Source organism: Artemia franciscana, chromosome 7 (genome assembly GCF_032884065.1).
Source record: "Artemia franciscana chromosome 7, ASM3288406v1, whole genome shotgun sequence".
Lineage (NCBI taxonomy): Eukaryota > Metazoa > Arthropoda > Branchiopoda > Anostraca > Artemiidae > Artemia > Artemia franciscana.
Genome location: NC_088869.1, coordinates 49,772,102 through 49,790,524, shown reverse-complemented (window position 1 = coordinate 49,790,524; position 18,423 = coordinate 49,772,102). Strand labels below are relative to the sequence as shown.

At 34.0% G+C, this 18,423-nt stretch overlaps 1 protein-coding gene across 1 annotated transcript in view; it reads right to left on the bottom strand.

The window, feature by feature from the left end:
* LOC136029419 (ribosomal oxygenase 1-like) overlaps positions 1–18,423 on the bottom strand; it is a 57,759-nt gene that overhangs the window by 16,883 nt on the left and 22,453 nt on the right. The window contains exons 3-6 of the mRNA XM_065707794.1: positions 18,180–18,282; positions 16,487–16,707; positions 7,705–7,812; positions 5,157–5,370 (exon numbers count right to left, since the gene is read on the bottom strand). Coding sequence (XP_065563866.1) covers positions 5,157–5,370; positions 7,705–7,812; positions 16,487–16,707; positions 18,180–18,282 — 646 coding nt within the window. The remainder of the gene's footprint in view (positions 1–5,156; positions 5,371–7,704; positions 7,813–16,486; positions 16,708–18,179; positions 18,283–18,423) is intronic.

Below are 18,423 nucleotides of genomic sequence, written 5' to 3'. Positions count from 1 at the left end.
TTCCCATTCAAAGATCATCTGGTATCCCAATCCAAAATGTAAATATTTTGAAGTACCACTTCATTCAAGGAAAGTTTTACAATAGGACTATTATAATGTGCCTACTAAAACCCACTATAGAGGGAGGGGTAGGACTCTCAAAGAGTCAAATAACGTCTGAAGATCCCGAGTAAAATTTTCTTTTGGTGAAATTCGGATAAACACTAAAAGGCTCTCTGATAGTGGAAACTCTGATTTGGTGCTGAAACCCCCGAAAATCGAATATAACGAATTAATATTCTTCTCATTGCGCTTTCTCACCAAACATCGCAATTACAAGCTTGAATGAACTGTTAGGACAAACTTTGATATATGAGTTATTGTCTTGCCCTATATGAAAATGAAACTTCCATAATCTTATAGGGAGTGAAACATTAGTTTCTTAAAATTTTCTAAAGAACACTTTTTAGTTTTCCTTAACCGAGTAAGGAAATCTAAAATTAATGAGCGTAGCTGAATAACATGCCTTCGGTATGGTGCATAGCAGATAGAATTATGTTTCGAAGTCTGTGAGTCAAAGTAAGTAATAGATTTTTATCCAATCCCGGCTCGTCTTGTTGTTCTCCCTTGACTAATGCGTGCTATGACTCTAAACCAGTTTTTGGCGAATACCCAAAATTCAATATAGTTACTGTTGATAACTATAGAGAATATAGCTATAGATTCTTTTATTGTAGTTATATATCATCATCAATGTAAATTATTATAAAATATAGTTATAACTACACAGAATATATGATTAATTTTATTCAGACCAAAAGCATTCAAGTCCGAATGTAAAAAATAGCTAATAGAAATCGACTGGCAATTTTCAGTACTATTCTGTCAATTAAAAAAGACATTGCAGCAATTACACTTTCTCATAACAAATCCCCAATCGTAGTTTTGAAATCAATGTAGCAAGTTTTATTAAAATGGTAAAACTGAATTTATGTCCCTAAGTTTTTTTCTACTTTGCGTTGGAACATGCCCGAATCGACGTCCAGTTTTAAACCTGCCATTAGGCAACAGCAATATCAAGACCAAGTTTAGAATGCATAATTTTATTGTCAAACAGTTCGTGGTAACGAACTGTAGTAAGGAGCGACCCGGCTCAATAGTAAACGAAACTCTAAAAAACGGAATTTCAATGCTAAAAGATATATCAAAAGAATCAGATTTTTATGCTGATTTTAAATATATAGGTTTCGTCAACTTTAGTCTTTGTCATCAGAAGTTACGAGCCTGAGAAAATTTGCCTTATTTTAGAAAATAGGGGGTAACATCCCCTAAAAGTCATAGGATCTTAACGAAAATCGCAACATCGGATTCAGCGTATCAGAGAACCCTATAGAAAAAATTTCAAGGTCCAATCTACAAAAATGTGGAATTTCGTATTTTTTGCCAGAAGACAAATCACGGGTGCGTGTTTATTTGTTTGTTTTTTTTTTTCCCAGGGGTCATCGTATCGACCAAGTGGTCCTAGAATGTCGCAAGAGGGCTCATTCTAACGGAAATGAAAAGTTCTAGTGCCCTTTTTAAGTGACCAAAAAAATTGGAAGGCACCTAGGCCCCCTCCCACACTCATTTTTTTACGAAAGTCAACGGATCAAAATTTTGAGATAGCCATTTTGTTCCGCATAGTCTAAAACCATAATAACTATGTCTTTGGGGATGACGTACCCCCCAGAGTCCCTGGGAGAGGGGCTGCAAATTACAAACTTTGGCCAATGTTTACATACAGTAATGGTTACTGGGAAGTGTACCGACGTTATCAGGGGGATTTTTTTTGTTTGGGTGTGGGGTTCAGGGGAGGGGGCTATATGGGAGGATCTTTTCTTGGAGGAATATTTCATGGGAGAAGAGAAATTCAATCAAAAGGGCGCAGGACTTTCTAGCATTACTATAAAAAAACAAACAATGAAAATATAAACATGAAAAAGTTTTTTCAATTGGAAGTAACGAGAAGCATCAAAACTTAAAACAAACAGAGATTATTACGCATATGAGGGGTTCTAAAAATACTTTAGCATAAAGAGCGAGGTATTTAGGAGGAGATAAATACTTCACTCTTTATGCTAAAAATTTTTTAAGTAATTTCAACTATTTATTCTACGGCCTTTCTGATTCAGGGGTCATTCTTAAAGAATTGGGACAAAACAAGATATAGTGTGAAGAGCGAGGTATTAACGAGGGGACCAACCCCCTCATATATATAATCAAAAATATAAGAATATAAAAGTTTGTTACGTAAGTTAATTCTTAAGTTGCGTATTTTTTTACTAATAAAAACGTTCGTTAAAAATTAAAAGATCTAGTTGCCTTTTTAAGTAACCGAAAAATTGGAGGACAATTAGGCCTCCTTCCCCACCCCTTATTTCTCAAAATCGTCTGATCAAAACTAAGAGAAAGCCATTTAGCCAAAAAAAAAATTAATATGCAAATTTCATTTTAATAATTTATGTACGGAGAGCCAAAATCAGACATGCATTAATTCAAAAACTTTCAAAAATTAAATAAAAAAAACATGTTTTTTGAAATGAAAGTAAAGAGCGACATTAAAACTTAAAACGAACAGAAATTACTCCTTATATGAAAGGGGTTTTTCCTCCTTGACGCCCCGCTTCTGGCGCTAAAGTTTGATTCTTTCTCGCAACTCTACTTTTTAAAACAATAAAAAACTTTAGCGTAAAGAGCGGGGCGTCAAGGAGGAAAAACCCCTTTCATATAAGGAGTAATTTCTGTTCGTTTTAAGTTTTAATGTCGCTCCTTACTTTCATTTCAAAAAACTAGTTTTTTTTTATTTAATTTTTTTTATACAAAAGGTTATCCCGATTAAATAAGGCATCACGAGTAAATCACCATTATTCACCGCATAACTCACTTTACTTGTTTCATTGCTATTGTACCAATTCAATACCAAAGATCAACACCAGATGACCGATAAGATTAGATAGGCGGGGGGGGGGGGGGTCAAGACTCACTTTAAACCAGCCAATCGTATATGATTGGCTGGTATAATAAATACCTAAATAATAAATACAACTAAAATAAATACCTAAAGGAATTTATTTTAGTTGTCTATATTCAAGTGCTAGTTTCAGATTTGAGATCAATAAGCTCAAAACCCTAAGAATAGAAATTTTTGATCAAAAACAAACACCATTTATGAGATATGTACTTAATCTGTTTTGATTTTGGGCTTGATTAATTTGCCAATACATTGACTTATTCTTGCTGCGGATTTACTCAGCTATTGTAGATGTCACTTGTTGTCAATCAGTTAATCTAAATAGTAAACCCTTTCTATTTGTGAAATATGTACTTAATGTATTTTGAATTTGGATTCACAAATTGGCAGCATAAGCCTTTTATTTTTAATTGACAAGCTTATAAACACTTATCAACCAAATTAATCGAAAATAATAATATATGGACTTGGCAGGTGTTGATTCAAAGAATCTTCTTACAATCCATCATTTTTGCTGATTAAGCGCTTAGGACCATTTTCATAGCATTATTATAAGCTGAATGAGAAAAAACACGTTCATAAGTGAAAAGCAGGGTGTGGGGGAGAGCTATTGGGAAGAAAAGGGCCCGATGACCCTATTTAATGCATTCCAATTATTCAGATGGGAACTTCTTCCACGACTTGTATTTCAACAAGATTTGAAACGTCCATCACCTCCAAAACAAGTGCATAACTTGTTTTGTTTTATGCACCTTTCTACACGATTAGTCCGACATTTGTAACCAGCAAGCTCAAAAACCCTTATACATTCATTCTTTGTGAAAACCAAACAGTAATTGCGCGATAAAATTTGATGTGTTTGAACTTTCAGGCTTCGAAATTTATGATTTTATTATTGAAATTTAATCATTTACAAACATTACCTCAATAATTTCAGGGTGATCGTCAGTTAAAAGAGGTAAAAAAAAAACTTTTAAATTTTCAGAATTAATGGTTATTGAGTTGCAGGAATACGGACAAAATTGCTCACTTTGGGACCCAGGGTCCATCAATCATACATATAGGACATCCTTTCAGGACGAGTCAATAAGGCATGTTATGTCGACCGTTCCGTTACTTTACATCCATGAAGCCTCTGTTCCATAAGTTTATTATACCCATTACATCTATGAAGCCTCTGTTGTCCTATACTGACTATTTGAGAAATTTTGAGGCTCTTTTCCGGGGGATGGCATTTATCATGTCATCCCCAGAGATCCAATTTTGGACTTCTTGTCCATCCTGATGAAAATCACTGTTTTGGAATTCTGATCCCATATTACAAAGGACAGAAGAGGTTCCTAGAGAAAATTGCGAAACTGAACCGAAGTCTGATTTCCGATCGGTTCCAGTCCTTGAAAAGAGCACCAGAACTTAGAACTTGCAACCGAATGAGTCATCTTTCAAGGCATTCCGCAAATACTATTTGTGAAATATATACCAAATGCGTTTTTATTGTGGATTGTCATGCTCAAACCATAATAATTTTTATAATGGACGTTCTGTCATTCCAGAACATTCATATTGAGTAGGCGGTAGTCTTGGTATAGTTGGTTTGGTGGTAGAGTCAGTTGTAGACGGCACAGGTCCAAGCGCCATTGGCTCTTGGCTCTTATAAAGGTCCATTGGCTCTTCTAAATTGAAACTTTCAATTTAAGATCAAATGTCCCCTGTCCCAAATTTCAACGACTTCTGTATGATGAAGCTCGGGGAAGTATTACCGTCACAATATATAGGAGACATACCACACTTTACAAAATCAATGCTGTTGCGGTGACTATCAGCAGGAAATAAATTTGTTCCTCCTGGAGAATGCTCTCGCTTCAATCATATACGGGACCGCAATTTCACCGACATAAAGCTTTATGAAAATAAGTGGAAGGGTCGGGCAAAGGAAAATAATTCCAACCATTGTTAAGACATCTCCTTTCAAGTCCTGCCTACCTAACATCTTGTCAAAACTACAAATAGCCACGATCCTTTTCGATCCTCTTCCTTTCTAATTATTATTGTTTAATTCCAAAGGCATAAATAGGCTAATATAATACCTTTGCATAGTCAATTAACACTTATGTGTAGCTTTCATGTGAGCAATCCAATTATTAAAAAGAGATATAATATTTCAAACCTGTTCCAGAAAATTTGCCCATGAGTTATTTTGGAAGGACGAGACAGTTATATGCAAGGAATGGACGTCTGGCAGTGCGTTTGCTTGGTGAATAAATCCTCTAGGAAAGTACAAAAGATCGCCAGCTTCTAAGACGACATCCAAATCTGGCTCTTCTAAGTCTTCTTCTGAGAGGTTAGGAGAAGAGACTAGCGCACACTCCTCAGCTTGAGATCTATATCAAATGATTTCTTTTTCAGTTAAAGACAACAAAATTATTTCTATTTTAAGTTGACAATAAACAGGCAGACGGAAATGCACCTTTGTCACCAAGGAATGTTTAAAGAATGTTTATCAAACAGTTCGTGGTAACGAACTGTAGTAAGGAGCGACCCGGCTCAATAGTAACCAAAACTCTAAAAAATTGAATTTTGATATCAATAGCTTCATCAAAAGAATCGCATTTTAATGCTGATTTTAAATATATAAGTTTCATCAAGTTTAGTCTTACCCATCAAAAGTTACGAGCCTAAGAAAATTTGCCTTATTTAGGAAAATAGGGGGAAACACCCCCTAAAAGTCGTAGGATCTTAACGAAAATGACACCATCAGATTCAGCGTATCAGAGAACCATACTGTAGAAGTTTCAAGCTCCTATCTACAAAAATGTGGAATTTTGTATTTTTTGCCAGAAGACAAATCACGGGTGCGTGTTTATTTGTTTTTTGTTTTTTTTTTTTTTTTCCCAGGGGTCATCGTATCGACCAAGTGGTCCTATAATGACGCAAGAGGGCTCATTCTAACGGAAATGAAAAGTTCTAGTGCCCTTTTTAAGTAACCAAAAAAATTGGAGGGCATCTAGGCCCCCTCCCACGCTCATTTGTTTCCCAAAGTCAACGGATCAAAATTTTTAGATAGCCATTTTGTTCAGCATAGTCGAAAACCATAAGAACTATGCCTTTGGGGATGACTTACTCCCCCACAATCCCTGGGGGAGGGGCTGCAAATTACAAACTTTGGCCAATGTTTACATACAGTAATGGTTACTGGGAAGTGTACAGACGTTTTCAGGGGGATTTTATTTTGTTTGGGGGTGGGGCTGAGGAGAGGGGGCTATGTTGGAGGATCTTTCCTTGGAGGAATCTGTCATGGGGGAAGAAAAATTCAATGACAAGGGCGCAGGATTCTCTAGCATTACTATAAGAAAACAATGAAAAATAAACATGAAAACGTTTTTTTCAAATGAAAGGAAGAAGTAGCATTGAAACTTAAAACGAACAGAGATTATTACGCATATGAGGGGTTCTAAAAATACTTTAGCATAAAGAGCGAGGTATTTAGGAGGAGATAAATACCTTGCTCTTTATGCTAAAGTATTTTTAGTAATTTCAACTATTTATTCTACGGCCTTTCTGATTCAGGGGTCATTGTTAAAGAATTGGGACAAAACTTACGATTTAGTGTAAAGAGCGAGGTATTAACGAGGGTAAAAACCCCCTCGTATACATAATAAAAATATAAGGTTATGAAAGTTTGTTACGTAAGTTAATTCTTAAGTTACGTATATTTTTTACTAATAAAAACGTTCGTTAAAAATTAAATGTTCTAGTTGCCTTTTTAAGTAACCGAAAAATTGGAGGGCAACTAGGCCTCCTTCTCCACCCCTTATTTCTCAAAATCGTCTGATCAAAACTAAGAGAAAGCCATTTAGCCAAAAAAAGAATTAATATACAAATTTCATTTTAATAATTTATGTGCGGAGAGCCAAAACCAAACATGCATTAATTCAAAAACGTTCAGAAATTAAATAAAAAAAACTAATTTTTTTAGCTGAAAGTAAGGAGCGACATTAAAACTTAAAACGAACAGAAATTACTCCGTATATGAAATGAGTTGTCCCCTCCGCAATCCCTCGCTCTTTACGCTAAAGTTTGACTCTGCCACAATTCTACTTTTTAAAACAATTTAAAGCTTTAGCGTAAAGAGCGAGGGATTGCATTCGAGGGATGTTATGTTATGAAATAACATAAGAAATTCGCATTTACTTTTAACTAATTAGTCAACAAAGAAAGCCGAAGACAACAAATATTAGCTGAGTAGTCATAATTGTAATTGCACTGAATTTCACAATAAAAAAAAGCCGTGTTAATGAAGTAGTATATATTTTTTCTCAGGTAATAATAGTTTCTATAATAAGTAATTATGTTTTTTTCTGGAAAATAGTTCGTAGAATTCGCATTTACTTTTGATTAGTTTGCTAACAAAGAAAAGCGCACACAACAAATATTAGCTTAGTAACCAAACGCGTAATTAAAGTGAATTTCACAATGAATAAGACCATGTTAATCCCTGTTAATAAAGTAGATAATCTCTGTTTATAAAGTAACCAGAGAATTAGTCTGACTTGAAAGCTCATATTCTGTCCTTTACTTTTGCAAAACTGTTTTCTACACTTTGGGAAAAAGGTTATTATTAGTAAAAGGAAATATCGAAAGTCAACTCAATTAAAAACTAAAATATATAAATTTTAGCAACGACGAATAAGTGTTCAAATAGAAATGTAGCTAACCTTGGTCGATACACCCGCCACCTCTTTTTGCCTTCCAGCTGTAGAACAAATGCTTCAATATCATCATAATGTGGTGCAAAACCCTGTGTCCCAGGCGGCGTTAGGTAACTAGAAACAGAAGGTTTAGAAACTAGCAATTTAAACGAGGGAGAATTAAAAAAAAACAAATTTCAACTAAAAAGATTGAGATATACAAAACTATGTTTCTTGAGGACAACTCCCCAATAAACCCTGAATATAATACGTAAAACAAACAAAAATTAATTATTTTTTTCAAATGAAAGTATATATTAAAACTCAAATCAAACAGAAATTATCCTTTATATGAGGGCTCCTGTCCCCTCAGGCTCCCTCTTTGTAAGTTAAGGTTTGATTTTCCTCCAAATAATACGAAAGCCCTAGCACAAGACCAGTCTGATGGGAAATTGATACCCGGATAGATTATACCCTGCGTTAACACAATGAACCGAGAATCAAAGGGCATATTTATTAGTAACTGCTTCAAACAACGAAGTTTTTTGTTCGAATATTTTGACAGCAGTCAGTAAAATAAAACTAGGAAGTAACATATTTGCTATATTTTTTGTCCCCTAAAATGCTTTCGGCTCTATCCGTTTTATGATTAATTTTTTTATTCACTGTAATTTCTACTTATTTAAGTTTGGCATTTTATATAAGCTAATATTTGCTAGCCTTAAATTCACTCTTGACTTTTCATAATAAAGATGCCCTTTTCTTTAAGCTTAAATCGGGTAAGACTTTTCCTGTGACAATCACACTTACGCCGCCTACTCCTATCAAGCCTACTAATACTCCTATTTCTATTTTCAATGAACATCAACCGCATACACTTTCCCAAGAACAAATACATTTTAAATATTTTTTTTTCCTACGTTTAAAAAATGGAATACAACTAGAACCTTCAGGAATTCCTGTCTTTATGTCAGCATACCTGTAATAATTAATTGATTTTTAGTAATCTATATATATATAAAAAAAAGTTGTCTGTCTGTGGATCAGGTGACGTCATGTTTCTGTGTTGACTGACGTCATTAAATTAGTTGTCGTCATTTTTGCTTTGACGGTGACGTCATTCAAGATATTTAAGACATATGTTCACGTAGAAATCTATTAATGTTTAAGTTTACAATGACTGATGAACTTACCATGGCAAAAGCCGATGAAGATGCTCAAAGAGTCTATGCCAAAAAACTTGCTGCTGATAGAGAAAGTCAGAAAAGAAAGCGTGCCGAGGAATCAAAAGAACAGCAAGGAAACAGGCTTGAGGCTGATAGAGAAAGAAAGAACAGAAAGCGTGCCGAGGAATCAAAAGAACAGCAAGGAAACAGGCTTGAGGCTGATAGAGAAAGAAAGAACAGAAAGCGTGCCGAGGAATCAAAAGAACAGCAAGGAAACAGGCTTGAGGCTGATAGAGAAAAAAAGAACAGAAAGCGTGCCGAGGAACTACCAGAGCAACGCGGAAGCAGACTTGCTGCTTAAAGAGAAAGTGAAAAAAGAAGGCGTGCCGAGGAATTACAAGAACAGCAAGAAATCAGGCTTGCTGCTGATAGAGAAAGTAAGAAAAGAAAGCGTGCCGAGGAATCAGAGCAACCTGAAAGTTATCGCCTGGCATTCAGGTACAACCCAGTCGATGATTATAGCTTGAGTAGATGTGTTCAAATCGGGACAATGTCTAAAATTTGTCCCTATTGCAAGGCCTTGAAATTCAATGGTGAAACAATGGGAATGTGTTGCGCCTCAAGAAAAGTTAAACTTCCTCTATTGGCTGCACCACCAGAGCCATTGAAGACGAATGAATGCTTGCCTGAAAAATTCTAATTTATGGGCACACGTAAAAATATTAAAATTAACTACAAATATGCGTGTCCGATTGCAAAACGATGACTCTGGTCAAACATTTTCAGATCAATTGCTGACAATTGGAAACGGAAAGCTCCCAGTAGACTCAATTTCAGGACGTATACAACTACCTGCTGATTTCTGTAATTTAGTGACGTCCAAAAATGAATTGATTGAAAAAGTATTTCCGAATATTCTAAAAAATTATAAAAATAATAAATGGCTAAGTGAAAGAGCGATTCTCGCACCCAAAAATATAGACGTCCACGAAATCAACAATATTGTTTTGACCAAGATTCGAGACCAGGCAGTCCTTTACAAGTCAGTCGACACAGTTTTGGAACCAAATGAAGCGGTTAATTATCCATCTGAATTTTTAAATTCCATAGATCTTTCAGGGTTTCCACCACACGTGCTACAACTAAAAATAGGCGTACCAATAATACTTTTAAGAAATATAAACCCACCAAAGCTTTGCAATGGCACTCGACTTGCCGTAAAAAAAAACAATGGAAAACCTAATAGAGGCCACAATCTTGACAGGGCCTTTTGAGGGTGAGGCTGTTCTTATTCCTCGCATTCCCATGATTCCAACGGATCTGCCTTTTCAATTTAAAAGATTGCAATTCCCAATTCGATTAGCATTTGCAATCACCATTAACAAAGCTCAAGGTCAATCATTAGAAAAATGTGGTATAGATCTTAATACTGATTGTTTTTCCCATGGACAATTGTACGTTGCATGTTCGAGAGTCGGTAAACCTGACAATCTATTTATATGCAGCGACAATTGGACAGCGAAGAATGTTGTATATTTGCAAGTTCTACGCAGTTAATTTGTATTGTATCTATCTATCTATCTATCTATATAAAAACGAGTTGTGTGTATGCATGTTTGTTTGTTTGTAAAAAGAGCGTTTGCATATGATGTCATTATTAGTACATACGGCTTTGTATATGCAGAGACAATGGGAAAGCCAAGAATGTTGTATATTCGCAATTTTTACGTAGTTTAACTCCTGCAGACGAAATGAATGCTTGCCTAAAAAATTCTAATTTATGGGCACACGTAAAAATATTAAAATTAACTACAAATATGCGTGTCCGATTGCAAAACGATGACTCTGGTCAAACAGTAGACTCAATTTCAGGACGTATACAACTACCTGCTGATTTCTGTAATTTAGTGACGTCCAAAAATGAATTGATTGAAAAAGTATTTCCGAATATTCTAAAAAATTATAAAAATAATAAATGGCTAAGTGAAAGAGCGATTCTCGCACCCAAAAATATAGACGTCCACGAAATCAACAATATTGTTTTGACCAAGATTCGAGACCAGGCAGTCCTTTACAAGTCAGTCGACACAGTTTTGGAACCAAATGAAGCGGTTAATTATCCATCTGAATTTTTAAATTCCATAGATCCTTCAGGGTTTCCACCACACGTGCTACAACTAAAAATAGGCGTACCAATAATACTTTTAAGAAATATCAACCCACCAAAGCTTTGCGATGGCACGCGACTTGCCGTAAAAAAAACAATGGAAAACCTAATAGAGGCCACAATCTTGACAGGGCCTTATGAGGGTGAGGCTGTTCTTATTCCTCGCATTCCCATGATTCTAACGGATCTGCTTTTTCAATTTAAAAGATTGCAATTCCCAATTCGATTAGTATTTGCAATCACCATTAACAAAGCTCAAGGTCAATCATTAGAAAAATTTGGTATAGATCTTAATACTGATTGTTTTTCCCATGGACAATTGTACGTTGCATGTTCGAGGGTCGGTAAACCTGACAATGTATTTATATGCAGCGACAATTGGACAGCGAAGAATGTTGTATATTCGCAAGTTTTACGCAGTTAATTTGTATTGTATCTATCTATCTATCTATCTATATAAAAACGAGTTGTGTGGATGTATGTTTGTTTGTTTGTAAAAAGAGCGTTTGCATATGACGTCATTATTAGTACATACGGCTTTGTATATGCACAGACAATGGGAAAGCCAAGAATGTTGTTTATTCGCAATTTTTACGTAGTTTGAAACACATATATAAATCTATCTATATTCACAGGTGGGACACAGGGACACAACTACAATGGCGCATAACTAATATGGCGCGTAACGACTTACGCGCGCGGGGGGGCTTGGGGGGGCGCGAAGCGCCCCACCAACTAGGTGTTGGGGCGGCGCGAAGCGCCACCCCAACAGCTAGTATATAATAAAGCAAGATGATCTTCAAATTATAATGAATAAAGGGGCTAATTTCCGTCTTTCTCATCATCTGAAACCATCGAGTGTTCTTGATGGCTTGGAAAATAATTTTGATTTATTTATTGATAAGTGGTGTAAGAAAGAGAATAAAAATAAAGAGAGTTTTCAAAGTTGGAAGAATTTAATTATTAGTAGAATAAGAAATAAAATATATTCTAACTTAAAAAATAGCAACACTAAATCATTATTTTATAATGCGAAGATTAAACAAGCAATTGCTAATCTAAAGAATGAATTTGTAATTGTGCCAGTGGATAAAGCTAATAATAATTTTGCCATAATTTGTCAGAAGCTGTATTGTGATATCTTAAAAAGGGAGTTATGCACAACTAATGTTTACGAAAAGGTAAATATAGAGGATGAGAATTTAATTGAAAAGACTGAAGAAATACTTTTTTAAAATTTTAATATTAAAATAAATGACAATGATAAAAAGTTCCCTTTCCTATATTGGACAGTAAAATTTCATAAGAATCCCCCTAAACCACGGTTTATTGCTGGAGCAGCTAAATGTCCAACCCGCATTGCTGCTACTGACCTCTCTTTAATTTTAAAGGAAATTGTAAATAAACTTAAAACCTATTGTTCTGGTATTAAAAAATTTTCGAATTTTAATCCATATTGGAGTGTTAATAATTCACTGCAGGTGATAGATTCTTTAACAATGGTTTCAGCTAAAAGAATTGAGTCTTTCGATTTTGCGACAATGTATACTAATTTATCACTTAATGTAGTGTTTGATAATTTAAAAACTGTTATCAAGAAATTTTTCCTCTTATCTAGTAAAAAGGTTCTTAAAAATAGACATTTATAATAAAAAAGCTATATGGACAAACTGCTTTAATACTACAGTTAACTTGAGATGTTACAGCTTGGATATGATTTTTGAGTTATTGGAATTTGTTTTATACAATACTTACATAAGATTTGGGGGTGATTTGTACAAGCAAATTATGGGAATTCCCATGGGGGGGAATGCCAGCCCATTTATAGCTGACTTGTTTTTAAGTCAACTAGAATATAAATATATGATGGATAAGAATAATCCAATTAATTTAAAACATGCTTTGTCAAATAATAAAAGATATTTAGATGATATTTTGGTCTTAAATTGTAAGGATTTCATTGATATTTCTAAAAATATATATCCATCAGAGCTTATTCTTGAGCCTAGGCATGGCGCTGGTCATGAAGATCATTTCTTAGATTTAAATATTAATATTTGTGATAATAATAAATTAAGTTTTAAAATGTATAATAAAACGGATGATTTTGATTTTGAAGTGATTAGTTTCCCATTCCCTGAAAGTAATATACACTCAAATATCACATATTCAGCGTTTTTCTCACAGTTACTTCGTTATGCAAGGATTTGTAGTAATTATATTGATTTTAAAAATAGATGTAAAATCTTAAGCCAAAAATTCGTAATCAAATCCCAGCAGTTAACAAATTAATTAAGTTAAGAAGAGCTGATTTTAATTAGGGGTATAACCCCTCTAAGAGGGAGATACACCGATGGAAAAACCAGCCAATCATGAAAAAAGATTATTCTCCTAATGATTTAATTAATCAGTGAATTAAACAGTGAATATTTGGTTTAAGTGAACAACGATAAACCTTTCTCAAACTCAGTAAAGGACTTAAACAGAACCTATTTTCATTCCTGATCAATGGGCTGTGTTTTTATTTTAAACATAATTATCAAAAACATAAACATATCATTTGGCTGCAAAATTTCATGATAATTTAGATTTAAAACGCCAGCACAAAAAAAATAAAAGATAAATGTAATCCTTTAAACGAATATCTATTTTGTCAGCCTGAAATATGAACCCTTGCATTGTAAACTATTATTTTTTAAAGTGTCCCAACATCAGTTCACAAGGGCCATTGAACTTGAGAAAGATGAATTAAAAAAAAAAAACTTAAAAGACTTTAGCGTAGAGAACTAGGATTGAAAAAGGGTTAGTTTCCTCACGTACGGAATCATTGGTTTTCCTTTCAAGTTTGAATGTAGCTCCTTGCTTTTAACCGATTTTTTTTTAATTTAATTATTAACAACGCCTTGGACTGCCTTTGGTTATTCTATGGGCATTGTTCAGGATTTTAGCTGTCTTCTTTTTTTATTCGGCGATAATTTATGGGTAAGCCCCCATTCAACTAGGTGTTTGTAGCATTACCAACAAAGGAAGCAATTTTAACTTTTTCAAATTGTCTGAAATTGATCATAATTGATACATTAAACGAATTGGATTTTTATACTGATTCCTTATATGTATAATTTATTAATTCTAATGTTACCCATCAAAAGCTACGAGCTTTAGAAAATGTGCCAGACTTTAAGGGATAAACACCCACCAAAAGTCAAGCGATCTTAATGACAACCACACGATCAGATTCAGCACATCTTAAAACCTTAAAGTAGAGGTTTTAAGTTATTATATAATGTACAGTCACCATATTGAATAAAATCCCAGCAGGGATTATCCTAAAAGAGCTATCTTTTAGTTACTTTAAAAAAGGTAAAATCAATCTTTAAAAGTAAAAAAAAAAATAAAAAAAAAAATAAAATAAAATAAAAAGATTTCGACCAGAAAAATCAGGATGCGGCCAGATGACAGCGCCGTGAAACCAGATATAAAACTTAAGATTAAAGTCTATTATAAAGTATTTTAATAATTGGTATTTTAAATTAGGGATTTGTATAAATACTGAGCATAAATTACTTTAAATCAGAGCTTTTTAAAAAAAATCCGAAACTTCATGAAGGTTATTTACCACAATGCAATACTTCAATCTATTCTAAGTAATAAATAACGAGAAGATTACTAAGGTGGCATAAGGCCTACTTTTCTTCAAAATAGGTCAGAAGAAGGAAATCGTTAGCAGAGCTGTGTATTTGAATTAAGAAAAAGAAATTAACATTAATCACACAATTATTAAGTAATTAGCTAACCTATCGCATGTGGCTGCGATCTCGAAAGAAACAAAATTCAAGGAAAATTCCTCCGCGGAGAATTCCCGCTGCGGAAAACTGATCCTAAACAGAAAATTTCCTCCGATAGTTCCCTTTCATTCGTGAACCGAGTCTATAGATCGAAAAACACGATAATGTACTCAATCAACCAACACAAACTATAATTTTTTTTTATGTGTCATGGTTTCCACAACGGAGTTAATCCCAGGTTAAAAGTAAATTTTTCCTTTATCTTACTACTAAATTTTACACCTTTTGTACTGAAAAAATTTAAGGCCGTGATTAAGTGAACTTGAAAATATCGAGTTTCAAAATTGAAGTTAGGGTAGCCTTCTGTCTCTCAATTCTCTAGAGACCGTCGATCGTCAAAAACCCTTCAAATAGCACTTACTCATTGGCGGAAATAGCAGGTTAATTATACCAGCTTGTCAATTTGGTCTCTAGGGGGATCTGAAACGATTCTTTCTGGCAAAAAACTTGTAAAAATTTCAGGTAGCTGCAAATATTTTATGGGACTGTTCAAAAACAGGAAAATATATCGGAAAATGGTTGCAATCATCTTACAGGTTATTGTCTTCTGCTTATGGTAGTACCGATTTTGTTCTAAAAGCAATATCCTTCATAGAGTACACTTGTGAAAAAGAGCCAGACATTTTCTAAGATTTCTAAGCAATTAGAGGAAATAAAGCTAAATCCTAGCAGACATTTTGTAGCATCTTCAAAAAGCTACGGCCTGATATAAAAGCGATATTTTCCGCCAATGAATAATTGAGTACTTTTTAAATATAAGTTTTCAGTTTAAACATGGGATTTTCGAGTTCCATTAGTTCACTTAATCACGGTCTTAAGAGGGGTAAGGACCCTAGTGCTTGCTCTAATTACCGTTCTATCACTGTGTCTTGTTTTGTTAGTAAGCTATTTGAATGTGCTGCTACCGGCCTTTACCTCCAAGTGCGATTTTACGCCCTTCCAGCTTGGTTTTAGAAAAGGTATGGGCTGCGCTCAAGCTCACCATATTGTGGGTCGACTAACGAAACAAGCTGTTGCTAAAAAGTCCCCTGTATTGTTTGACTGTTGATATATCTATTGGTTTTAACAATGTAATTCATTCAAATGCTTTGTTTTCTCTAGCAGCGTCTGGCGTTAACTTTTATTTAGTTTCCGTGCTTAAGCATTGGTATGCTAATTCTTAAGTTGGGGTAAAGTGTATTGGTACCGAAGGGGAGCAAATTCCTGTTAAAAAGGCGTTAGGCATGGTGTCATGTTATCTCCGAGCATATTTAAGTGTGTTTTAGCTTCGTGTCTCCGACGTCTTCAACCGTAAGTTTTTTACAATGATAGTTTAGGCATTGGTCACGTTGCTTATGGTGATGATGTTCTGCTTCTTACCAGGACAAAGCAAAGTCTAGCTAGACCTACGTTGCCTGAGCAACGTGAAGTGTTGCTGCAACCCTTGTCCGGCTTCGCCGAATAAAGTGTTGCGAGAGCAACACTTTGGTTTTGTTTTTTGGCAATTGTATGAACAGTATAGTATGTATACAGGACAGAAATATAGACCTATATTCGGTATATATATATATATATATATATATATATATATATATATATATATATATATATATATATATATATATATATATATATATATATAGATGACTTACACATTTGCACCAACAAAACATCCAAAAGCATCTTGAAGCCCTTCACAGATCTTCCAAACTGGATTGCTATATGTCTGAGGATTGAGAAATCGGACACTAGCCCCCGTGGAATACAAATCCCAAACTGTAGAAGCATAGGCTCTTCCTTCAGGGTTATGAGTTTTCCGAACGCCATTGATGTATGTGGTTATATCAATATTCTTGGTGAACATTATATAATTCTTAAATAGAGCAAAAACAAAAAATGTAGAAAATACCGTTAATAATTTTCAGTTGGTAAGTTAAATTGAACAAACTTTTTTTTAAACAACGAATATGTATAAACATACATACGGATATACGTAAAAACTAATATATATATATATATATATATATATATATATATATATATATATATATATATATATATATATATATATATATATATATATAATACTACTACTACTACTACTACTGCTAACAACAACTCATAACAACAACAAATCCCCTAAGGTCAACACAGCTACACACGCTTCTCCCCCATTCCAATCTACTTAAAGTCTCCCTCTTTACATCCTCCCAAGAAGTTCCAATTTCCCTCAAATCTTTTCTTATAACGTCCACCGGGGAGGACCTGATTTTCGTTCGGCCAAAGATAGTTGGCCAAAAAGAACGATCTTTGGCAATGTTTGGATGAATTTGGCAAACATATGCATACATAAATAATAAAACCTTAGCTAAACTAAACATCATACCCAAATTATTGCCAGAATTGCGCAAAAGTTGCAAAATTATATCTGCTATTGGTGTTTCTGGTCTTCTCGCGTGTGGAGGGAGGCCAGAAGTCTCCTTCACCTCCCTTATGGATTTTCTTGACTGATTGCCACATAATAACAATCACGATCACATAATATCAACCAGGGGCGGACCCAAGAGGGGGGTTACAGGGGCAAGCCCTTTCGTTTCCCTCCCTAGACTTCCTTGACTAACATTAAAAAATTATGAAAGTTTCCATTACAAAAATTGATAAAGCACATAAAAGAGGTAACTCAGTTTAAACCAATTTATAACAGCACCTGATGAATTTAACTTAAACTTTTCGTATACGCATTAACAATGCCCCGTCAAATATTTCTACTAAATTAATAATAGTAAAACTTTTTTTCCAAATTGACAAATCCAGAGATCTTATCTACAAACAGATAAAAATAAATTTGATAAGATTTCATAATAAATTTAAGAATTTCCAGCGATATTTTGGCTAACAGTGAATGTTTTTAATAGTTTTCTTTTATGGTTAGTAAAACAAAAGTGTAAAAACATGGTTTTAAGGTTCAAAGATTGTGATTGGGGCTTCCAGAGAGAAAACCAATTATTAATCAATACAAACTTAAGAGCTAAGATTAAGAAAAAAAGAACAATATAATAAAAATAGGAATCACTTTTGTTATTGCTCTGTAGTTTGACCTCGTCTAGAGATTGTTATATTTCGCTAAAACTTTTGTAAGTATGGTTATACTGAGTTTTTTAAAGAAATTTGAGTTTTTTGATGGAAAATGTTTATCATAAGTATTAAGTAATTAACGTCAAACTGAAATAAAAATGAATTAATCTTTTTCAATATACCCATTAAAATAAATTAAATCCAAATTTTAAATTCAAAAAGTCGATTTGGCCTTTCCTCTGGGAAAAACAAAAGAAAAACTTTACCAACCTTTCTTAATATTCTGTCAATTTCGACTGTAGATAATACTTTTTTATAATATTGGCTATTATTCCTTTTCACATGAAGAAAATCTTTCTCCCAATATTCGTCCCTAAAATAAGATAGATAAATAGGAAAAAACATATGTTGCAATTATATTTCGGTAACCCATTTTCTTTCTTTTTTTTCTGACAGAAAACCCTCAAAAACAGTATCTTCTTCATCGAAGATAAAAAATTCAGAAGCAAGTAGG